The following is a 26,386-nucleotide window of genomic DNA, read 5'->3' as shown; positions in this document are numbered from 1 at the left end:
ACGCCGGGTTATACAGGATGTGACCAATTTATACAAAGTTGGAAGACAAGTAATTGGGCGGTACTTTGCTGGATTTTGGGTGTTATTTTGATCCTTCGGTATTAAATAAGTGGTTCCCTGAGTTAGAAATAATGGTATTTCCTGCGTGTTAGAAATAACATGATTAATTAATGTTGATAAGCACTCATGAATACCCCAAAACTTCTTAAGTTAGAAGTTCTGAACTCCGTCTGGTCCAGGAGATTTCCAGTTATGAAGCTCTCTGATGATATTGGAGACCTCTTCAGTAGTGAATGGTTCGTAGTTAGCTGTGACGTAGTGGTGACAGTTGTGCGTAGTATTTTCTATTCAGCCAGCATTGTTTTTAAGAGCAGCTGGTGTGGAAAGTTGATTTCCCCAAAACTCATGAATCTCTTCTTGGATTGGGTAAGACTTGTCGACACTTTCTACGGTGGAATTGAGTTTTCGATAGAACGCCTTCTCAGAGTTCTCAAAAAGTGCATTGTCACATTTTCGGTTGTTACTAAATTTATACTATACCTTCTTATAATCGTCCTGAATAGACGGAGAGTTTTTGTTTTAATGTATCCAGAAACTGTTGGGCTGTATTATTATCTTTATTAATATAGTAATACTTGCCTGCAAAAGCTATCATCGAAAGAAACGCTCTCTCTTCCAATGGGGCCCATTTTCCCAAAATATTATGCACCGAAGGGAAAAAGAAACCCTGTGATAATCCTTGTACCACACGACATGCTATAACTCCAGAAGATCCCAGCCATTCAGCCATGAATGGGATAATGAAACAAGCTGTTGAATTGACGGCCATTGAAACGAAAGCCAACCATTTAGTACCATAAGTTTGACCAAGTTGTCCAGCAAATATTTGCAAACAAATGTAGCCCCAGAAAAACGAAGAAAGAACTACACTTTTATTTTTCCATTCGTACCACTAAAAAATAAAACAAAATTAGGAAAAATATAATGTGTAATATTGTATTTCAATTTGCAGAAAAATTCATAGAAACTTGAAGAACAAAACAAGAGTACATTAAAATCTTTATATTATTACAATAAGTAGCTACATCTGCTCTGTTATACCTAAGGATGTGAATTTGTGTAATAACAATTATAGAATTCAAAATTAAAAAGAAGTAATCATATTATTGTCATTAACAAGAAAAACATAACTTGAGTTAACATACTAAGAGAGTGGAAATAGATAGGAAGATTAATTCTTCCTGTATTAGTTAGATTAATTCTTCATTATATGAGCCGCTCAGAGCAACAAAGGCCTAACCCTAAAAACGAAGTTTTGAGATGATTGCAATCTTTGCATTCATATTTCCATTATGTTTATATTTAGCCAAATGTAGAGGTAGGTCGTGTAGACCCTTGTTAATCCGAAGATTTAATGTTGCTGCTTTTATTGATATATTAATGTAAAAATGCTCAATGAGCGCCTCATATGAGCAAAGGTTATTTTGAGCGCCTCATATGAGCATGGACTATCCCCAAGAGGATGGTGAGGAGATAAGTCACGTGATCACCCAACCTTAGGGAGGTAGGTGTATAAAGGTATACATGCAAATTGTCTAAAATCAGGAACATAAAAGAAAACAATAAACTGGAAAGAGTCACGTTGAAACGACGTCAATACCCAAAGCAAACAGACTAACCATATTAGGTACTATTTCATTAATTTTATTGTTACTTATATTAGTCCAGTCTTCAGAGATGGAAATACCACGGAACTTCTAAAAATCATACCAACCAGCTGAATTTTATCGATAATATAATGTCAATTTTGGGACACAAGAAATGCTACAAAAACAGAACTGTATGCCACTCCTACCCCCGGGCTTTCTCCTAAAATCCCCTAGGACGGAGGGAGGGGGCATCGATTTACCAAGAATCTGTACGGCATAGAAATGTTGCTAACATAATTTGGAACAAAATGTTTATTAGCACTTTTTGTGTAGAATGAACTTGTCCTCTCAGAAACAATGGTTGCCAGGCAATTTTGAATATCAGCTACGCGCCTGAAATCAATTTAAATAAAATGTGTATCAACTCGACGACGGTAAAAATTCGGACAGCTTGTATATTAGTGCACCCTAATATTTATCTGCGTATTTTGGCCTTGGATCCGAGCTTGACATGTAACACCGTTGCCATATCCTCTATTTTTTCATTAACTATCACATTACGTAAAGTTGCATTTAAAAACACAAATTAAGTAAAGTTTTTTATGTTGTTGTTTTCACCAATTTTGAAAAAATGTGAAAACGTTGAATTATCCACTTCCGTCTGTCCGTTTGTTCGTCATTATACCAGGTAGAATGACAAATGAGGTGTCAAATGAAAGCTTATAATCTAAAGATGGTACTAAAGGTGAGAAATTTGACCTAGGCTGTCTGTCCGCCCGACCGCGGTTAATTCCTTCGTCACTACACCAGGTAGAATAACAAATGACGTGTGAAATGAAAGCTTATAATCCAATGATGGTCTAATGGTGATAAATTTGACATAGGCTGTCTGTCCTTCTGTCCGTCCGATCGCGAATATAACTCCTTCTTCACTATACCAGGTAGAATGACAAATGAGGTGTCAAATGAAAGCTTTTAATCCAAGGATGGTACTAAAGGTGAGAAATTTGACATAGGCTGTCTGCCCGTCTGTTTAATGACGGAGGAGTTGTATTCGCGGTCGGACGGACAGACCGTTAAATATATCACCTTTAATACCATCCTTGGATTATAAGCTTTCATTTGACACCTCATTTGTCATTCTACCTGGTATAATGACGGGGGATTTGTGTTTACGGACAGACAGACAGACGGACGGACGGAGGGACAGACAGACGTGGATAATTCAGTTTTCACATTTTTTTAAAATTGGTTCAATTTAAACGTTCTTATAAAATTATTCTATTATTCGTGTAGGTACATTTAATATTGATTGAAATTATGAGAGAAATAAATAAAAAAGTATGGCAACATTTTGACGCACAAACATAAGATTTAGATGTAGCTTACATAGGCTGCACTAATATACAAGCTGTCCAAAAATTCGATATATTTGAATGAGAATGTCCCAACGACAAAAATCAAAATGCGATTTTGAGATTTGGCAACAAATATGAGGTATATAAAATGTGACTAAAAACGCTGAATTTAAACTTTCGCGTTATTAACAATTTAAAATATTTAAAACTGCTTCTTTGCGATTGACAAAGTACGGTTTTCGAAACTACATAACTGCAGCTAAACATTCTACGCAATATCGCCTTCGTTAAGGCGTTTCCCGTGACATGAGATCGTTTGTTAATTTAAAAGTTTAAATTCAGTGTTTTTTATGCATATTTCAAATGCCTCATTGTTGCCAAAACTCAAAACCCAGATTTCATGTTATAGGCTCTGCAATGGAAATTCCATAGTGACTGGTTAATTGAAGTAATACCTACATAATATTGATCTCATAAGAATAGTAAAAAATGGCAAAATCGCTCAACGTTTATTTATTTAACAACTTTATAGAATCTGATTTAATTTGAGGTAAAATGCAAAACTTCCGTACGAACGCATTTTGATTTTAATAGATAGGAGGCTCATATAGTATGGTATAACTAGATCCAAACCCAGACATCCAAAGTGAAAGATATCTTCCAACACCAAATTGTTATATATGGTCCACATAATGTTCAAAAAAAAGTCACACCATTTTGAGCGTCGGGTTTGGGGAAGAGGGGGGAGAAATAGGTAAATTCGTAGTTTTTTAAGTTTTTCGTCAATATTTCTAAAACTATGCGGTTTAGCATGAACAACCTTCTATACAAAAATGTTCTACATTAAATTTGAAACAAATAAGGTCCTATGCATACTCCTTCTAAAATGAACGGTTCCAAAGTTACGGAGGTAGTATACTATAATTGGTCCAAAAAAGGCCTAACCTAGACATTAAAAGTAAAAGTTTTCCTCCAACACCGAATTGTTCTATATGAAAATATTCTACATCAAATTTAAAACAAAAAAGGTCCTAGTTAGTTAGTTAGTTATCTTTATTCCAAAAAATCACAAATTTACAATAAATATAATTTTAACAAGAATATTTGTACAAGAACAATATGTGATTTTAGCCTAAGCGTTGGAACCGTCTAATGTTCTTATGCTCTTATGGCATATGTAGCTCTGCTGAGGGTTTTATTAAGTTCAGTTATGTGGTAACTCCAATTCACGAAAGGGATGTCAAAAAGAAATGGAGAAAATACTTTGACAACTTATTAAATGAAGAATTTGACAGACAGCCTGTAGAGTCAACGGAGACAGTAGCAGCAATGGTCACCAAAATAACAAACGAGGAAGTGGCTCAAGCGCTTCAAAAAATAAAGAAAGGAAAAGCGGTAGGACCAGATGATATTCCTGGGGAAGTATGGAGTGCATTGAGAGAGACAGGAACAAGGTGGCTAGCAGGTCTATTTAATAGAATTATGGAAGTTGGACAAATGCCAGACGAATGGAGAAGCAGTATACTGGTACCTCTTTACAAAAACAAGGGAGATATACAACAATGTACAAACTACAGGCTATAAAACTGCTTAGCCACACCATGAAAATATGGGAAAGAGTAATTGATAGACGGATACGTGAAGAGACCGAAATATCCGAGAATCAATTTGGCTTTATGCAGGGTAGATCAACAACAGAGGCAATTTTCATTATAAGGCAGTTGATGGAAAAATACAGGAGCAAAGAAACAAACGCTCATATGGTATTCATTGATCTTGAGAAAGCATATGATAGAGTTCCTCGAGAGATTCTGTGGTGGGCGCTCAATAAGAAAGGAGTCCCTGGTGAATATGTAAAGATTGTGAGGGATATGTATTAGGGAGTAACGACTAGTGTTAGGACAGGTGTGGGAGAGACTGATAAATTTCATGTGAAAGTAGGATTGCACCAAGGCTCTGTGCTTAGTCCGTATTTATTCTCATTAGTTTTGGACCAGATAACAGCGAAACTACAGGGTAATATTCCGTGGTGCTTAATGTATGCTGATGATGTCGTGTTAGTAGGAAATAGTGAAAGAGACTTAGAACAAAAACTGGAACAGTGGAGACAAGCTCTGGAGGAAAAAGGTTTAAAACTTAGTAGGACAAAAACAGAGTATTTAGAATGTTCATTTAAAGATGGAGTTACTACAAATAAAATGGTATCTTTGGATGGTGAAATGATTGTGAAAAGCAATAGTTTTAAGTACCTAGGATCGGTATTACAGAGTAATGGAGAAATAGATGGAGATGCATGCAGTAGAATTAGGGCTGGATGGATGAAGTGGAAAGAAGCGAGTGGTGTGTTGTGTGACAGAAAAATGCCAATGAAGCTGAAGGGAAAATTCTATAAAACAGCCATAAGACCGGCTATGATGTACGGAACTGAATGTTGGGCAGTGAAAAAGAAAGAGGAACAACGAATGCATGTGGCGGAAATGAGAATGCTTAGATGGATGAGTGGAGTGACAAAGAAGGATAAAATTAGAAATGAGTATATTAGGGGAAGTCTAGGTGTGGCACCAATTGATGCCAAAATGAGAGAGCATAGGTTAAGATGGTTTGGTCATGTTCAACGTCGAGACGTTAATCACCCAATACGAAGAATAGCTGAAGTGCAGATTCCTGGAAGGAGTAGGAGAGGAAGACCAAACAAGACCTGGGGGGAGACGATAAGGCAGGACATGTTGGTAAAGGGGATTGACATTGATATGACCCAAGATAGAGTTGTGTGGAGAAATGCAATTAGGGAAGCCGACCCCGCATAGGGATAAGGCAAAGAGAATGATGATGATGATGTGGTAACTCCAATCAAGTTTGCTGTCTATGTTTATGCCTAAAAATTTAATTGTATGACAAGAAGTAATGCTTTCTTGATCTACTTTAATAACAACATCTTCCACATTTTGATACAAATTAAAACGGATACTTTGTATTTTACTAATATTCAGAACCAATTTATTGGCGAGAAACCAGTCTGATATCTCTTCAACTGTAGTAGCGGCACAGGATGTTAATGTATCAGAACTATCGCCTTTAATTACTATACTCGTATCATCTGCAAAAAGTGAAAATGTGGTATTCGGGAAACTAGCTATTAAGTCATTGATATAGTGTTGGTCCTAAAACAGACCCTTGTGAAACTCCACACTGAACTTCTGCAAAATTTGAATAGGGTGCTTCACAGCTACTACCAGAATTATTTATTCTAACACACATTTTTCTGTGTGATAGGTATGTCTGAAACCATTTATGTGGTGTACCTCTAATGCCGTAGTAGTAGATCTTGTCCAGTAGTATTTGATGGTCTACGCAATCGAATGCTTTCGATAAATCACAGAAAATACCAAGAGGATGGTGTTTTGCTTCCAAGATTTTATGCACATTTTCGATTAGAGAAAATGCTGCATCTGTAGTACTCATATCAGATCTAAAGCCATATTGAGAAGTTGTTAGAATTTTATGTTTATTTAAAAAAAGAAGTAATTGTTTATTTAAGCACCATTCTAATAGTTTTGAAAGGGACGGTAATGGAGACTCTCCGCGATAGTTCTCTATATAACACCTATCACCTTTTTTATGTACAGGAATAACTACCGATTTTTTAAAACATTTAGGAAATATTCCGTTTTCAAGAGACAAATTAAAAAGAAAAACTAAAGGCCTACAAAGGATATCAATATTTTCTTTTACAAAGGTCATTGGAATTTTGTCAAGCCCCGCGGATTTCTTTGGTTTTTGTGAAAAAATGTTTCTATTAAAGGTCCAGAAAACAATGAACTTACATTATTTGCCGATAAACTCTGCAAATAGTTATCACTAGATTTTTTACTTTTGATATTAGGAATAATACTTGATGCAATGTGTTGAAAATAAGATTTAAATTCTTCTGCAACTTCAGTTGGATTTGTGATATCAATATCATCTTTTTTAATAAATATATAATAATTGTATACATATATAATAAATAAATAAATAAATATACACATAATTGTTATAAAATCAACGATTCCAGAGTTACGGAGGGTGAAAATTGGAGGTTTTCAATACTTTTTATATTTCTTGGGCAATTTATATTTTTACTGATTGAAAGAAATTTTCTTTAACAGGATTTGCTATTTCAGTGGCCGATGGTATATTAGTGATAAGCCCTTGAAGAAACATGAACCTCACCACTCAAAATCATCATCAATTGCCCAAAAAATATAAAAAGTATCGAAAACCTCCACATTTCACCCTCCGTAACTCTGGAACCGTTGATTTTTTAACAATTATGGATAGGACCATTTCTGTTTTAAATTTTATGTAGAACGTTTTTGTATAAAACATTGTTTATTACGCTTAAACATAGTTTTAGAAATATTGACGAAAAACGTAAAGAAACTACTAATTTACCGACTTTTCCCCATCTCTTCCCCAAACCGGACGCTCAAAATGGTGTAACTTTTTACTGAACAATATGTGGACTATATAGAACAATTTGGTGTTGGAGAAAAACTTTAATTTTGGATGTCTGGGTTAGGCCTTTTTTTGGACCAATTATACTATACTACCTCCGTAACTTTGGAACCGTTCATTTTAGAAGGATTATGTATAGGGCCTTTTTATTTCAAATTTAATGTAGAACATTTTTGTATAGAAGGTTGATCATGCTATACCTCATAGTTTTAGAAATATTGACGACAAACGTAAAAAACTACGAATTTACCGGCTTCTCCCCCCTCTCCCTCCCAAACCCGACGCTCAAAAAGGTGTGACTTTTTCTGAACATTATATGGTCCATATAAAACAATTTGGTGTTGGAAGATAACTTTCACTTTGGATGTCTGGGTTATATCATTTTTTGAATCAATTCTATCATACTAATAAAAAATATCGAATTTTTACCGTCGCGTCGAATTGATACAAATTTTATTTAAAAAACTGATTTCACGCGCGTAACCGGTCAAAATCGCCGGTCGCTTCAAGCATTGTTTCTGAGAATGGTTCCTTCTACTAAAAAAGTGCTATTAAACATTTTTATTCAAAATTCTCTCAGCTACATTTTCTGTTTGAAACATTTTTCTCTACGTCGTACATATTCTGTTTCCGGCGATGTTTTACGTCCCCCTCCCTACGAGATAATACAGGGAGTATAGTTACGGGCGTACAGGGGTAGGAGTGGTAAACTTTTTTGCAACTTTTTTGGATTCCAAAAATGAGATTCTCACCTTGTCAAGGTCAACTTGTTCGACTCGTATTTTAGTCCAGGGTAATAAGGTTTTTTCCATGACACTTGAACAGCCAGGGTACTGAAGCGTTTTTTCGACAGGTAATACCTATAAGAGCAAATTGTAACTATTTTCTGCGTAAGATCTGGCGGCCATTTTTATTTATAAACAATAAGTGTAAAAAAATGGTATTTTTCACTTTTTTTTCAAATCAATAGAAAACAGGGAAACTTATGGTTTTTTTAGTACAAATATCTTCGAGATTATGGAAAAAGCTTTAAAATGACGTATTACAAAGTTTGATATACTCATTTATTGTTAATTGCGAAAAAAGGTCGGAATTGCAAAAAAAAATTATTTTCGCAATAACTGTTGTAAAAATTAGTGTACAGCTTTGAAATTTTTGTCAAATAAGGGTTCTTTGGTGCTTAATATGCGATAAAAATGTCAAAGCGATTCATTCAATTGTTTAAATTTTATTCAAATTGTTTATCCCAGAGAGCGTTTTTTGCAATAACATAAGTCAGAAGAAAATGATGTTAGAACCATTCCACAGATGTCAAATTAATGAAAGAGCAGGAGCTATATCTTCAACTAGGTTTAAAAAAAAAAGTGAATAAAAAATGCATTTATTAGTAATAAATAATTATGCAAAAGTATCGTAAATCTTTCCTTATAAACTTTTTATTTTGTTATATAAGAAATTATACATATTTATTACAATTTTTTATCAATAATGATGTAGATAACATTACTTGGTAGTTGTGCACTTAAAACAGGGTAAAAAAGTTAATTTTTTTGGAAAAAGTTATTCAAAAAGTTTATTAAGAAAAATTGACGATACTTTTGCATAATTATTTATTACTAATAAATGCATTTTTTATTCACTTTTTAAACCATGTTGAAAATGTAGCTCATGCTCTTTCATTTTTGACACCTGTGGAATGGTTCTAAAGTCATTTTTTTCTGACTTATGTTATTACAAAAAAAATGCTCTCTGGGATAAACAATTTGAATAAAATTTAAACAATTGAATGAATCGCTTTAAAATTTTTAGCACATATTAAGCACCAAAGAACCCTCATTTGACAAAAATTTTAAAGCTGTACAATTTTTACAACAGTTATTGAGAAAATATTTTTTTTTGCAATTCCGACCTTTTTTCGCAATTATATTAACAATAAATGAGTATATCAAACTTTGTAATACGTCATTTTAAAACTTTTTCCATATTCTCGAAGATATTTGTACTAAAAAAATCATAAGTTTCACTGCTTTCCGTTGATTTGAAAAAAAGGAAGAAATGCCATTTTTTGACAGTTAATTGTTTATAAATAAAAATGGCCGCCAGATCCTACGCAGTAAATACAGTCGGAAAAATGAAAGAATACCCATGAACGAACATATAAAACACACTGTATTTTTCTGTCACCGGGTCACAAAGAAAATTGTCCAGTGCAGGTACATGTAAAAATAATTATTACATGTACTTGCGCTGGCCAATTTTTTGTGTGACACGGTGACAGAAAAATACAGCGTGCTTTCTATGTTCGTTCATTCATGGGTATTCTTTCATTTTTCCTACTGTAGTTATAATTTGTTCCTATAGGTATTACCTGTCGAAAAAACGCTTCAGTACCCTGGCTGCTGAAGTGTCACTAACAGGGTATATTTTTGTATTATTACCCTGGCCTATTTAGAGATCAAATTTCTGATGATTGGACAACTTTTTACTGATATCATAATATAAACTTTTGACTTACCGGTACATCAGGATTTTCTGTTGTGGTTCCATTAGTCATCGCAACGATGCCTACCGATAAATTTACTCTCATGGCGTAACCAATGGCAAGCATTAAAAATAATAATCCTATTTGTATATGTCTATATCCGAATCCTGGAACTAAATTACACACATACTAATTAAAGTAAAGAGTCAAATCTTTTATGATAAATCGGATGTAACTTTAGAAAATATTGTTTAAGAAATTCATTTTATTATTTAAATAGAGACATTTTTAAATGGGATTAAATCAAAATTAATATATTGAATATCCAATGTCAATCATAAACATTCATTGAAAATGAACTGACTGACGATATCCAGATTCTTCGTGGAGTGCGCCAAGGGTGTATTTTATCACCATTGTTATTTAATTTATATAGTGAAGCCATCTCAGAATTAGCGTTGGCCGAAGTCAATGAGGGCCTAATAATAAACGGTGAGCCACTTAATAATATAAGATATGCTGACGATACCGTACTTCTAGCGGGAACACTGGAAGAATTGCCACACCTTGCCCAACAACTAAATATACATTGTAACGATTATGGACTAAAAATAAATTTGAAGAAAACCAAGTTCATGGTATTTACAAAAGCACAAAACAGCAGAGTTAGACTAGTACTGGATAATATAGAAATTGAGCAAATATCTTCGTACAAATACCTTGGAGCATGGATCACAGAAGATACTGATCAGACAAAATAAATAAGATGCCGCATTGAAATTGCACGATACATTTTTAACAGAATGAGGAAACTTTTCTGTAATCGCAATATCAATACAACGCTCCGGATAAGAATGCTTCGTTGTTATATTTTCTCCACCCTTTTGTATGGGGTTGAGGCATGGACACTAAAACAATTTAACATTAAAAACCTGGAAGCATTCGAAATGTGGTGTTATAGACGTATTCTGAAAATATCATGGACAGATCGTAAAACAAACGCACAAGTGCTCGAACAACTAGGAAAACAATGCGAAGTTTTAAATTCCATAAAAATCAGGAAGTTGGAATACTTGGGGCACATCATGAGAGGTGAAAAATACGAACTATTAAGGAATATAATGCAGGGCAAAATCAAAGGCAGAAGAAGCGTAGGAAGACGTAAAATCTCGTGGCTACGCAATCTCCGTGAATGGTTTGGTAGGCCAATCAAGTTAGGTTTTTACTAGACATAACGGAAAAGACGAGGTTTGACAGTTGAAATGTGTAGTATGAGATATTACAAAAAGACTACCATCTTGGGATTCATCAATTTTTTAGTGGAACATTTTTTAAATAAACAATTAAAACGTCAAACTTAGTTTTTTGCTCATAACTTAAAAACTTGTTAATTTAGAAATTTGACGTCCACAGGTGACTTTTTTAGAAGAAAAAGATACATCGAATGAGATACGCTAAATGAAAATCGGTTAATAAACAAAAAAGTTATTACAACACGGATGACAAAATCACTGTTTTTGAATATTGTTAATAACAATTTTATTGTTTATTAAAATATGTTTTAATATACTTAAAATTGAGGGCACTATGGTGTTTCAATGGTATGCAAAAAATGGTCCAGATCTGTTGAATAGTTTTCGCAAAATTGAATTTGTTTATAAATTTTTTTGAAAAACGAGCTAATTTCTGAGACCTGTCCAGTTAATATGGCTGAATGTATCTCAATAGTCCGGAGCTCATTTCCTTCGTTAAGATGTATACTAACAGCATATTAAAAAAAAGTAAAAAAAATTACATATACGTACACAAAATTATTTGTTAATAAATAGCAGTTTTTAAGCTTATAAACAATTACAATAATTTCGTAGAAATTAGATCAAATTAAATGGCAATAAAAAATACGGAAATCTGGTTAAAATACACAACTTTAAAAAACAATTTTTAGGTCCTACGACCCTTGGGGTCTGAGTTGGCCGCTTTATTTGAAAAAATCACTGTTACGTTAATTAACAATACTAAGAGCTGAAACTAACCAATCTTTTATAAGAAAAGTCAAAGTTTTTAACAAAGTTTTTAGCAAGAAAAATGTTAAAAATTGTTTAAATAGGAGTGCTATAAACAAAGAGTATCTTGCGTTCCGACTAAAGTAAAAAATAGTGGGCGTAGTCGACTGACTGAATAGTGGGCGCGGTTGGCGACCGGCAGCAACTCCTAAAATTACGTTATACCGACCACAAAAATCAACTTAAAGGTGAATGATAAATTTTCGTCATTCCTTATGTGTTCGAGGTCTCTGGATCCGAATATGGAGTTTATTTTTTTCTAGAGTTAGTGTAACATGTTCAAAAATCAAATTTTATGCAAAAATGAAAATCAATTTTGATGATTTTTCAATTTTAACTCATTGCATTTTTGGTCGCTGTAAATATTTCCTTTTGAAAATTTTACTGTGATATTTTTGAAGCATTTAAATAACAATGAGATTTGTGCAAAATGATTAAACACATTAAAAGAGAAGTTGTTAATTTTTAAACATTTTGTCGTCAGATTTCGTTAGTTTCATGTTTACTTAAAAAAGTTGAGTGACAAACTTTTTAGTTTATAATTTTAATTAACACAAAAATAAAATATAATTCATGAAGAAGTTTTCCAAAAATATTAATTTAAAATATGCAATAGGAAAAATATTATGTGACTTTATAGACGAGCGGCACACCCCAAAAAAAGCTTATTTCTCGAGATACTGATACTAATTTTGGTCCTACTTTATATTTTTGATGGTGCTGAAAACGAAAATTGGAGTTGTTTTGAATTTTACGTGGGGGAATATTATAAAAATCGCAACTTTACCCTAAAAATAAAAAAAATCACGTTTTTTTGTGTTTAACTTGCTACAACTCTGTTCCATTGTAATATCTTTTTCGGAAATTTTTATAGTATATATTTCTCACCTTTCTGAAGACAATGAGACCTGCTTCAATATTTCCGTCTTGCTATAAAGAAAGTTATAAATTGTTTGAAGTAAAAGGTGCAGATTCTTAAACTGCAAAGTTTAATCGCAAAAGTTGAGTGACAAAATTTGAAATTTAGCTGTTTAATTAATTTTATGTTAAAATCTAGAGTACAGAGAACAAAATGTTTTATAGCAAAAAAGTGGTGTAACTTTTAATTTTAAGAAAAACGTGATTTCATTTTTTTATTTTTAGGGTAAAATTGCGATTTTGACAATGTTTCCCCATCTAAAATTCAAAATAAAACTCGTTTTCGTTTTCAGCACCATCAAAAACAAAGTAAGACCAAAATTAGCCATTCACCACACCGTTGTTGATATCTCGAGAAATGAGCGTTTTTTTTGGGGGGAGTGCCACTCGTCTATAAGGTCGCGTAACTTTTTTTCTGTTGCATATTTTGACTTGAAATTTTCCAGAAAACTTCTTCAGGGCCTATATTTTGTTGCTGCGTTGATTAAAATTATAAACTAAACAGTTTGTCACCCAACTTTTATAAGTAAACATAAAACTAATGAAAAAATTGTTTAAATAATTTTCCGGCCGCGGTAGCTCTTGGTACCCTCTGGATTTGTTATAAGGAACTTTTTTTTGAGTAAGTTTTTGCAAAAAATACGAATCGGAATAATTTACCTAACGGGGTCGACGATACAGGACTACACACGGATTCAAAATAGAGAAGTAAAAATGGCCTATACCTACCAATCGGGTTCTACTGTACCAAGTTTACTATTTTTTTTTATCTATGGTACCACATTAAAATAATAACGTTTATCTTATTTTCATTGCAAAATTATCCAAAATAAAGCAGCTAATGGGATGTATAAACCTATTTTGAAGTGGCCTTTTTATTGTTATTTTTTAAATTTATTTATTTAAAATATAATTTTACTAAATAAATGTGCAACATAATAATATTCATAAAATTCAAGTTTCTACCAAAACATATAAATATAATACTAAGCTTCAAATCCTGTCAATGTTAAAAATGTGCTGCAACGGTCTAGCGCTAGCGAATGGTAGTAGGCGAATTTATTCTCATTCGGCTACGCCCATTATTTTTTTTTTACTTTAGTCGCAACGCAAAATTCTCTTTGTTTATAACACTACTGTTTAAACAATTTTTAACATTTTCTCTTGCTAAAAACTTTGTTAAAAACTTTAACTTTTCTTATAAATGATTGGTTAATTTCAGATCTTAGTGTTGTTAATTAACGTAACAGTGATTTTTTCAAAAAAAAGTGGCTGTTTCAGACCCCAAGGGTCGTATGACCTAAAATTTTTTTTAGAAGTTGTGTATTTTAACCAGATTTCCGTATTTTTTATTGCCATTTAATTTGATCTAATTTCTACGAAATTATTGTAATTGTTTATAAGCTTAAAAACTGCTATTTATTAACAAATAATTTTGTGTACGTACATGTAATTTTTTTTACTTTTTTTTCATAGGATATTAGTATACATCTTAACGAAGGAAATGAGCCTTGGATTATTGAGATACATTCAGCCATATTAACTGGACGAGCCTCAGAACTTGGCTCATTTTTCAAAAAATTTTAAAAACAAATTCAATTTCGCGAAAACTATTTAACAGATCTGGACCATTTTTTGCACACCATTCAAACACCATAATGCCCTCAAGTTTAGGTATATTTAAATATATTTTAATAAACAATAAAATTGTTATTAACAATATTCAAAAACAGTGATTTTGTCGTCCGTTTTGCAATAACTTTTTTGTTTATTAACCGATTTTCATTTAGCGTATCTCATTCGATGTATCTTTTTGTTCTAAAAGAGTTACCTGTGGACGTCAAATCTCTAAATAAACAAGTTTTTAAGTTATGAGCACAAAACTAAGTATGACGTTTTGATTGTTTATTTGAAAATTGTTCCACTAAAAAATTGATGAATCCCAAGATGGTAGCCTTTTTGTAATATCTCATACTACACATTTCAACTGTCAAACCTCGTCTTTTCAATTATGTCGAAAAACGGCTTATTTTTTACTAACTTTATTGATCTATGGATGCAGCTCAATTGAACTATTCCGGCGCGTAACCAACAAAATTATAATTGCCAGTATGATTTCCAATCTCCGATAGGAGCGGAACTTTAAGAAGAAGAATCATAAAGATTTATAGTTCTTCATAACATTTTCACAATTCTTATTTCAGACTTTTTTGAAAACTATTTCCATATTGGAAATCGAAAAGACAAAACAAAATAAACTGTGTAATTTTCATTAAAATTAATAATTGTGGTTTAATCCAATTTAAAAAATATCTGTTGTTTTCACAGAGAATAAGTTTCAGAACAATTTTTATTTTGATTTCCAATGAGAAATATCGAGCGCCTCAGACCGCTTTGCCATCTGACTGGCAAAATTCCTTTTTATCCTTACTTTAATATGCCGGGGTTTTTTGACCGAGATTATTATTTGTCCGGGGATTGTTTGTCGTAGCTTCCCATAGCAGATCTGGAAGCTAGAACAAATAATCCCCGGACAAATATTCTCGGACAAAAAATCCCCACAAATTATACCTGGACAAAAAATCCACAGACAAATAATCCCCGGACAAAAATCCCCGGACAAATATTCCCCGGAAAAAAAATCCCCACAAAAAATTGGGGACAAAAAATCCCCAAGAAATATTTGCTCCAAATATTTCTCCAAAAGTCTTCCCCTGAATGCAATCGACTCAATGCATCGACATGCCTCAGTGCCAGTGGCGTAGCGTAGTGGGGGCGGCAGGGGCGGGGGGCTTGCTTAGATGACATTAGACGGGGGTGAATGTAAGCGTTGTTTTTCCTCCTAACTTTAAAAAATTCTGTGGAAAAATTGGAGGGCTGATTTTGTTTCATACTCCTTTTGTATTATCCTGGAGGTATCACTAAGGTATTGTTTTTTGAATTATCTGAATATCTCTTTCCTTGTAAGAGCTGTAATTAAAAACACTGCTTTGAAGGTTTATTTAATTCAAAATATCAAACGCACTAAAATTAACAAAACAAAACAAATTTAACAACAAAACAATTCAATAGCGGTTATGTCCACCTCTTGCAGCAACGACGGCTCGAATCTGTTTAGCATCTAATAAAGATGTGTTTTCCTTGCCTGGGGAATAGCCCAATATTCCTCTACCAGGACCATAACTGTACCAAATTTTCTGGAGGCCTAGGATGACAGTAAATAGCTTTTTTTTATTCATCCCATAAATGCTCAATATGATTGAGATCTGGGCTGCATGCGGGTCATTCTAATCTTATCAATCCAACCTCAATTATATGAGTCAATCAGTGTTTTTATTTACAAAAAATGGTACAGCTCTTACAAGAAAAAAGATATTCGGATAATTCAAAAAACAAAACGTTGGTGATGCCTCCGGGAAAATATGACAAGACTATGAAACAAAATCAACTATTCCATTTTTCCACAGAATTTTTTAAAATTAAGAGAAAATACAACGCTTCCTTTCACCCCTGTACAATGACATGCAAGCAAAATTTTTTGTTACCGGAATAATATCAAACAATATGAATACATGTACCTACAAACTGGTGCAAGAATCTTGAAAGTCGGAGCAGAAATAATAAAGTTATAAATTGTCAAACTTAATCAAAAATTCTGGGTGGCGGAATTTTGTGCCGGTAAGTGTAGCTTCAATAGTATCATTTTGTAAGTATATCGCTTGAAAAAACAGATGTTTCTAGATGTTGACAAAATTTTTGATCTTTTTTGGCAATTAATGTTAACAATTCCCTGTAATTGACTCGATTGTCAGAGTCGTCGCACTCAAAATGACCACGAAACGCTAGTTATTGTTTGGCCCAAAAACATACAGTATCTATTATAAGTGTGCTAAGGATATACCTATCTATTTTTTTAACAAACTCATTATGTTTAGCAATATTTGCTTTAAAAGCTTGGTTAAGAGAACTTTTGATTTTTGTTTTGCCAAACTGAATCAAATTGGGTATCTTACATGTAGGTAACGGAGAAATTTCATGTCTCCTTTTTAAAAATCTAACACTATTTAAATCGTGAACCTGGTCCACCCATTTTTCTGTAGAAACCAGAAGACATGGCCAATAATACAGTATATTTTTCTTGCAACCATAATATAACCAAGGATTTTCACTGTACCAACTAAATTTAAAATATCGAACTACTTTTGTTGATTCCTTTTTTAAATTGTTTAAAATAGGTCTTTCATTTTCAATAATCTCATTTTTTTCTTCAAAATTATACAAGGAGAATTACTTTTCAAGTAGTTGAACGATTAAGAAGCGACACTCATCCATGGTTAACTGCACGCACACTTTTTATAGGTACTGTCACCAATTTTAAATCTGGTAACAGCGCTACTGATACACAGCGCGCTTATGCCGTCGCTTCTTCAAAATTTTCAGTCACTAGCCGGTCCCGAGCGCCAGCGTGGGTATATAACCATTGTAACCAGAAATGAGTCTGGTAACAGAGTATAATAAAGTGCAACTGAGTCACATAAACTCGCCAATATTTTCGTGTCTACGAGTAGTTCGCTATTTACTGAGTTAGGTACTATTACCACATAATATAATAATATATTTCTATTGGTAAAAATATTGGTAAATAGAATTATTCATCGTCATAAAATATTTATTTGCAAGATTTTTAACTGTTACCAATGGTAACAGTGGTTACATGGACGCTTCGCCTATGTAATCTTGACTACGCATCTGACGAAATTAGCGAGCATGGTTTCAACCTGGAAAAACTTCGACTGCGGACTTTCGTTGCTGCTACAGGCAACGAAATTGATTAATGCAGACTCACTTGAATTATTTAAATTTATTGTTAAATCCAAACTGAAAGATACTCTGCCCAATATTTTAATAATGTTCCGAATATTTTTCACAGTTGCTATAAGCAATGCCAGCTGTGAGCGGAGTTTTTCAAAATTGAAAATGATTAAAAATTATTTAAGATCGACAATAAGTAAGTACTCTAAGACTAAATAATTTGGCTATTTTGTCTATTCAGCAAGAGGTGTGTGATGCGATAGGATAGACATTGATGGTGCAATAAAAAACTTTGATCTTAAAAAAGTAGACGTATAAATTTTTAATTGAAGACGGAAGTTTTGTTTTTAATTCTAACAAATACTCATATTACTTTTCAATAAAAATAAAAATATAACATTATACATAGTATCGTTTTAGTTCTAATTAAAAATTGATTTTATTTAATTTTGTCGATCGTCAAGGTGTACCTAATCTTAAATAATAGGTACCTAAGTTATATCAATGTATAATTGGTTAAAGTAAAAGAGTTTTTGTATTAATAAATGTGATTGTAAAACTTAGATAAACTTTTTTATTTTAAATCCAACATTTACTAATGCAAAATAATGATGACTGTTCTCGCCGAAAAGTTCTCTATAATTTGTGTATATGTAATGTTATACAATAAATTAAAATACCTAAATAAGAGGGCGGCAAAATTGTCTTCCGCCCTGGGCGGCCGACACTCACGCTACGCCACTGCTCAGTGCATAAAGTTGTGCTCATTACGAGGCGCCATGCCTTACTCCGATCAATGTATCGTACCCATCGTATCCATCGTATCGTATCCATTGCTCTCCGTCGTGAGCAAACCCTTTTAGGGTTTGTTCACTACGGAGAGCAATGGACTGTATCCTCGCCTAGTATCTATTGTTGTCGTCCCTTCGTATTTACTCAGTGTTTGTTGTATGTTTGCCGACAGTATTTAAAATATTGCATATATTTTACCTGGTATTGGATACATGGGTACGATACATTGATCGGAGTAAGGCTTGGCGCCTCGTAATGAGCACAACTTAGAGTTGTAGCAATCGCCATGAAACCGCACAAAAATAATGATTAGCAGTTAATATTAAGCATGAATTGTCATTTCGATTATCAAATTTTGAATTACAATTCCACGTCGAAAACTTAAAATTTTACATGACAAAAGTGTGAGTTTTTTTAAAATATTGTGGAAGATATGCGTAATGAGCTAAGACTGTGGGAATCATGTTGTAATATTATTCGCTTAAATTTTTTGCTCACTCTGCTTTAAATAACTATGTTCAAAACGTTGCCTCTTCGGGGTGCTAACTGGAAAGGACACCGCACACATCTTATAAAAATATGTCACTCAAATGCAATAAAATTTACATGCATAGATTCTTCTCTAAATTATGAGAATTTCCTATCATTGAGCTAAGTCTGAATTTTTTATAATAACGGAGAAAATTGATATCAATAAATCTAAAATTAAATGATAGTGTAAGGAGTTAGAGAGAGAGACATACATAACTTACATAAGTTAAGACCTATATAAGTTAGAGAAAGAAACTAAATTTTTTTGAGAACATACACCTGTTTGCCGGTTTGACTTATCTTATTTTTTCCAAAAAATTTGTGGGGATTATTTGTCCGGGATTTGTTGTGGGGATTTTTTGTCCTGGGATAATTTGTTCGGGGATTTTTTGTGGGGCTTTTTTATCCGGGGATTATTTGTCCGGGGATTTTATGTCCAGGGATAATTTGTGGAGATTTTTTGTCCGGGATTATTTGTCCGGGGATTATTTGTCCGAACATCCTGCTAAGGCACTAATTGTTAGAATACATAAATTATTTTATAGTGAAAAAAATATTTATTTTGTTTTGCAATTTGTTAACAATCAACATTATATTTATTAACCTGATAAAATCCATTGTTTTCGAAATTATATGTTTATTTGCTTAGATCAAACCAGATATTTTTGTAGTTGTTGACCGCATAATGCATATTGTTGAAAATATGGTTAACATAAAAGCATTGGCAGCCGTAATAAAAACATTTTAAAACTAACATTCCTTTTTTATGGCAATTTACGTTCAAGTGTTAATCATTTTAATAAATTAAATATGACGATAAAATCATTAAAAGCACATGTTTAAACATGAAAGATAATTTTAAAATAAAAATTTAAACTCTCATCTATTTATACTTCAGACATTCAGTGGTACCAACGGCGCCCATATTAACTTCTATCTTATAGTTTGTATCAAAGCAGTCAAAAATAGTACTAATGAAGCTTAAAAGGCACTCAACACATTTATTTTTGTTAAAGAAGTAAATATGTAATATACAACCTTTTGAACCCATTTAAACACTAATGAAAATGAATAACTAAATAACTCAGCGAGAAAAACCACATTATCATACTTACACTCAAATGAAAGAAAAACTTGAAAATTTTAGTACCTATATACTAATATTACCAGAGAACGGCAGTTCTCGCCAGTGGCGCACATCCACACTCCCCTACACGCGACACTATATATACACGAAATTTTCGATTTTTTAAATCTGACTGAATTGAAAATTGGGCTAACACCCATCTCAATGTTCAGGAAAAGACTCACCCATTCATATGTCAACCATCTATTTTGGTCCACGGGTGTGGATTTTACGGCCCTTCCTATTTAGGGTCTGTTTTTCGTTCTCGTACTCCCAAAAACTTCGAAAATTTAACTCCGACCTTTGCGGCTTCTGATAGTACTGATCATTACTTTTCTGACGCATGTCTAATTTTGAAAATCGGTTATACCATTCAAAAGTTACCGAGCTCAGAAATATGACTCAATTTTTATTTAAAAAAGGGAAAATGTTTGTCCATATGTATGTATGTATGTATGTATGTATGTATGTGGAAAAGTTAAACCCATCTGAATTTTTTTTTCTGTGTTTGAAGAGGGGGTCAGGGCCGATTCAGAACCTATGCAGTTTGTGACTTTTGACCACCCATAAGCCAGCTATAGGACATGGTAGGTACAAAACGGCATATTTTTTTGGGGTATATATCTTCGGTTCAAGAAGAGAAAGGAGAACCGCAACTAAACTTTGAAAATTTTGATTTTTCGACAATTACTCAAAATTTTAACCTACGAATTGCGCCAATAACTCAGCGTTTGTAGAAGGACTCTAGGCGAATCTAACGACGTATACCTCATATGCGGGAAAATTCGAATTTTTAAGTTGTAGGCTTCATAAGTATGATCAAATCTATTTCTTATGGGAAAAACGGTTTTTCAAGCTCAATAATTTCTGTAATAGCTTCAGTTATCATACTTGATCTTAGATTCATCAGATTTTACTAGTCAATACGTTTCAAACTCATGTTTAGTGATCAAAATCGGTTAAGCCGTTTAGAAGTTATTAAGCTACAAAAGTATAATCCAATTAACGAATATTCCCTAAATGGTTTATGTAGTTGTAGTGGTTACGACGCTAAATTTGATCTGGCAACGGGCAATTCAAGTTCAATTACCGGCCATTTCAATATTTTTTTCAATCTATTTTGAATAGAAAAAAAATCTAGTGTACATTCGATGGACACTAGATCATTTGGGAGATAATGCGACAAAAGCGACTATTTATAAAGCTTAACGTGTAATCAAGAAACATTGCATTTAACTTCATACATTTAATTTATAAATAACTTTGAAAAACTCCTGATATAAGAATAAAAAACCGCTAAACGCCGTAAAAATGAGTGGCGCATACAATATTCCAGCTACAAAAGATCTGATATGAATATTACGTGGCGCGAAAATTTATTTTCATTTTGATGCAAAACAAAATTCTAGTTTTATTTTAAAAGATTTTCCATAATATTTGCTAAATTTGAAGTAAAACGCGCCACAAAAGAGTAACTTTGATACAGTTTGAATTTTGAAACTCTTTTGTGGCGCGTTTACTTCAAATTTAGCAAATATTATGGAAAAGTCTTTTAAAATAAAACTATAATTTTGTTTTGCATCAAAATGAAAATACATTTTCGCGCCACGTAATATTCATATCAGATCTTATGTAGCTGGAATATTGCATGCGCCACTCATTTTTACGGCGTTTAGCGGTTTTTTATTCTTGTCATTCTAATACAGCAAATAGGATGACAAAATCCGTGACGGCTCAGTCACAAACAATTTGTTATTGGGAAAATGACAGCATAAGTGACAAATTCACGACAGTTTCTAGACCAGTGTCCTTAGATACATAATAAAATTAACACCAAACACCACCTTAGAAGAGTTGAATCGATGTTGTTCTGAAGCTATTTTCTTGTGGCATTTTTACAATTTTAACTATTTAGAATGGGAAATAAGCCACAATATTATTAAAAAATGATTTTTATTAACGTTTCGACGCCCAAATCGGGTGCCAAATCTAGTGTTACCACTGAATACAATGATATTTTAATTATGTATCATAAAAAAACAAATGTATTTTGACAACGGCATCCGATTTGGGCGTCGAAACGTTAATAAAAATCATTTTTTAATAATATTGTGGCTTATTTCCCATTCTAAATAGTTAAAGTTGAATCGATAATAAAACGATAATTTCTAAAAACAAAATGTGAAATTGTTCCTTGTTCCAATCTTCGAAACTATCTACCTCCGGACTATTTAGAGCAGCAGCAAATAAGGTGAAAATAGCCATGTTAGTATCCAACATTTTTATTTTCTTATAACTCACAAATCGTAAATAATTTTGGAACCAAACTTTCATACATTCTTGTGATCGGCCTTTCAATATCCTTTACACAGGGCGTGAAGTTCTTTCTTATTAAAAAAAATCGAAATTTCGACTGTCAAATAAAATGAGGGGATTCAAGTATCAAAACTGTGATGTCGTAACATACTATTTGTTTTTTAAATCAATGTCACAGCATTCTTCACTGTCCTAAAAAGAGATAAGTTAATATAGCGGGGGTAACACTTCCAGCACACTGGTTGATTGCGTAGGCCTAGTGTTACCACTGAATACAATGATATTTTAATTATGTATCATAATAAGTATTAAAATGAAAATCAACGAAATTATGGATAATACAAAATATTTAATATCACCCTGTGAAATATTTTAGCATTTATAAAATTCTGAAATTAATTTTAGCATTTTGTTTTTTAATTCATTCGTTTATGTTGGATAATAAACAAGTAAGGTACTTTAACAACTAGCCATGTTTCTTATCAATATAAATCCTCATTTTCTGCTTAGTTTAATAAACAAGCCTAAAGTAGGCTATGAGAAATTAAATAATTTGATAAATGTCAAACAGTGTCCCGTTTGTTGTGAAAACTAGTAAATTTATTATTTAAAGATTCAATTAAGTCCGTAATTTTTTTTGTTGTTTGGTAGAAATGGAACGCGCTTCAAGGAATTTGACCCGCGATGAGTGTGTTCAAGCAGTGACCTCACATAGCGAAGGACTTAGCTACCATGCTATCGGCTCGTTATATTGGTAACAATTTTTTGCTAATGTACGATAATGCAAGACGTCACGTTGCACGAACTGTGCCCGAATATTTACAACATGTAAAACTTCGAACTTTGAATTAGCCACCGCATAGTCCAGATCTTAACCCAATCGAACTTGTATGGGACATAACTGATAGAAGACTACGACAGCGTTTGCCAACTCCTAGAACCATACAAGAGGTAGAAACAGTAGCTCTCGAGATTCCGAATGATATTGATCAAGACCCATACAATAGCAAATCTCATTTGTAATGTAAAAGTACATATCTCTTTCATTATCGAACATATGTGAATTAATCAAAAAACAAAATATTAAGAAAACCTAAGGCTACAATTGAGTTTTAATTTTAACATTTTAAAAATGCTAGAATATTCCACAGAGTGTTCCGAATTTTTAGAAAAAAAAGCACACAGTATGATTGTTACACCCGGTATACAATGACATTTACCTGCGTAGCAAAAACATTATTACAGCGATATTCGTAAAGAATAAGGCTATAACATAATATTAAACAAATCACTCAAATCGAACAGCAGGTTTAGGAAATGCGATACACCAAAAATGTTCCAAATGTTCAAAATACCGTGCGTTAATTTATTGGAGTAGTGTATGTATACGATAAAATTTAGTCCATAAAAGTATATTTTTTAAGTAGCCTTACCTTTATTTGTGCTAGTAGCATTTTCTGTATTTTCATCTTCAGGAATTATTTTGGCACTACTATTCCAATATTCGGATTCGTTTACTTGATCATCTCCTAAAACAATAATTTACAAGTTAGATTTAAATGTCTTATGGGATATTTAGAAAAATTCAATGTACCGGAATCTTTAAAGAAAAAGAAATTAAATATTTTTGAAGCCATTCTGTAAATACCCCTTCACTGTAGTAATTGAAGAGTAGCGGAGACAGCACACAACCCTGGCGGACAACCCTGTATTTTAATATCTCGGGAGTTCTTACTAAATGCCTTTTCAAAGTGTATAAAAATAAGTATAAACATATACTCCGGTCAACTTACGCATCCGAGGCTACAAAAATTACCATCAAGCTGAAAATTGGAAGGATTGTTCAAATACCATCCATAAATGAAATCTAAAAAGTCCTCATAAATCCGACCCGTGCTAAAAATTTTACGCGGGGTCAAAGGTCACCAAATATGGTTTTTAGCGATTTTCAGCGAAACGTTAAGTTTTATCGTAAAATTTGTTCTAACAAAAAATGTAGATTAGATAATTATCTATAAAAAATACCTTATTACCTTTTTTCCTGAGAGCCACCGTTTTTGAGATATAACGATTCAAAAAGTGGTAATCATCATAATATGCGCACACGTTTACACACCACCTTTGAGTTAGAGGTAGTGTACTTCGCGCGTTTTTTTAAAGTGGTTTCCCCAGTAGGCCTATTTCACGGATCTCTTATGATTCTGTTTAATTTAAAGCTATTTAATAATTGATATTGGCAAGGGTTAAAAATGATAAAAGTTATATAAAGCGGTATAAATTTAAAAAAAAGGGAAATTTATCAAACTGGTTCATAATTTTCTAATACTTCTGCTTCCCTTGTTCTTCTTCTGATTGTTCTTCTTCCTCTTCTTCATCTTCCAGTTCTTCCTCTTCTTGTTCTTCTTCTTCTTGTTCATCCTGGGTGCAAGTAAATTGTCCCAATAATAACACATCGCATGGCTCCTCGATATAATCAAATGAATCCTCAATTGTTGGTGATTCAACATTGGAGCACGACCGGTTTTGACAATTAGTGCATGCTACCGAACAAAACAGTCCAACTTTTTTGCAGCCACATTTAGCGCTACATCCCTTTTTACAGTTGCAAAAAATTGTGTTCAGGAGTTTTCCGGCGCAGGGGGGAGTAAAGTTTGAATGGTTCCAATGAACTGTCGACTAATTTCCGTCCCCAGTCTTTTAGATCTAGCTGATAACCAAGCCACACTTGAATTTGGTAATATTCCAGAAAAATATGTTAATGAGCAGCCGCTGTGGTTGGAGGAAGACAAGATAACTGCACTTGTTTTTTGTTTCGAGTACTTTTAAAAAATATGCATATCGAAACTTATTTAAGCACGTAGTTTTCTTAGGCGCTCCATACATAGAGAGAAGAAAGCTAATTCAGTTGGAAATAACTTCTTGTGGAGTTGAATTAGTTTTTTTTTAAACTTCAGCACATTCAAGTAAATCTTGTTTTTCAAACATTTTAAAAACAGTCGTTTTACCCCTCCTGAAAAATGCAGATGTCGTATCACAGCCAGTTATTGCGTGTAACAATAGTATATGATTTTGACATTTTGAAAAAGTAGATAAACTTTTCGATGAACATATTTTCGATTGGTATTGAGCTTTTCCAGGTTTAAAAAAAAGATAGTTTTTTCGATTGGAGTTCTACCAGTGAGTAATACGAGCAAGTCTACATCTTCACCTACAACAATAGTTGTATTTGTTAAATTGAATTGCTATATGGCTGTTTCAATTATCATTACGTCAGCATCATTATTAGCTTGTTTTACCGATATATTTTCAGCAATAAACTTTCAGCATTGAAATGAACCGAGATTTGTTGTGAGTATTTGCAAGAAATTTCTGTTGAGTGGTAGATACTGTCATAGATTGATCAAATAAAATATTAGAAGATGAAGATGTTGCTGAAGTTCTACGACGTTGTTCTGCAGCTTTAATATTTCTCGTAAAATCATTATAGCCATCAAATACGACAGTAACTCTGGGACCAAAATGACGCCGTACATACTGGACGTATTTATCTAAGATAACGTTGAATGTTTCTTCGCTATCCCACACAATGCGATGTAATAGATATCCTTCATCAATGATGTATCTCCCTTTTATATTGGTAATATTAGTATTTACCTTCTGAAAACAATCGTAAATGGCAGACGTTTGTGTTTTACGCATTCCAATGTCGTCAAACAATGATAAAGGGTATGGAGCCAATTCATAGCCAAAATATTCTTCAATTTCATCTTGAAATGCCGCAGTAATACTTATTCGTTGAAACAATAATACAGGGTCAACCGGTACTTTTTATCGTGAACTTT

The 26,386-nt window shown here is 32.9% G+C and overlaps 1 protein-coding gene across 4 annotated transcripts in view; it reads right to left on the bottom strand.

Annotated features, from left to right (window-relative positions):
- LOC114341662 (putative inorganic phosphate cotransporter) overlaps nucleotides 1–26,386 on the bottom strand; it is a 125,713-nt gene that overhangs the window by 46,941 nt on the left and 52,386 nt on the right. For all 4 annotated transcript variants that reach the window (XM_050646794.1, XM_050646791.1, XM_050646793.1 and 1 more), the window contains 3 exons: nucleotides 23,978–24,073; nucleotides 10,020–10,159; nucleotides 640–952 (listed from right to left, as the gene is read on the bottom strand). In XM_050646794.1, the coding sequence (XP_050502751.1) occupies nucleotides 640–952; nucleotides 10,020–10,159; nucleotides 23,978–24,073 (549 nt within the window). The remainder of the gene's footprint in view (nucleotides 1–639; nucleotides 953–10,019; nucleotides 10,160–23,977; nucleotides 24,074–26,386) is intronic.

Source organism: Diabrotica virgifera, chromosome 3 (assembly GCF_917563875.1).
Source record: "Diabrotica virgifera virgifera chromosome 3, PGI_DIABVI_V3a".
Taxonomy (NCBI): domain Eukaryota; kingdom Metazoa; phylum Arthropoda; class Insecta; order Coleoptera; family Chrysomelidae; genus Diabrotica; species Diabrotica virgifera.
This window is presented reverse-complemented; position numbering and strand designations above follow the sequence as displayed.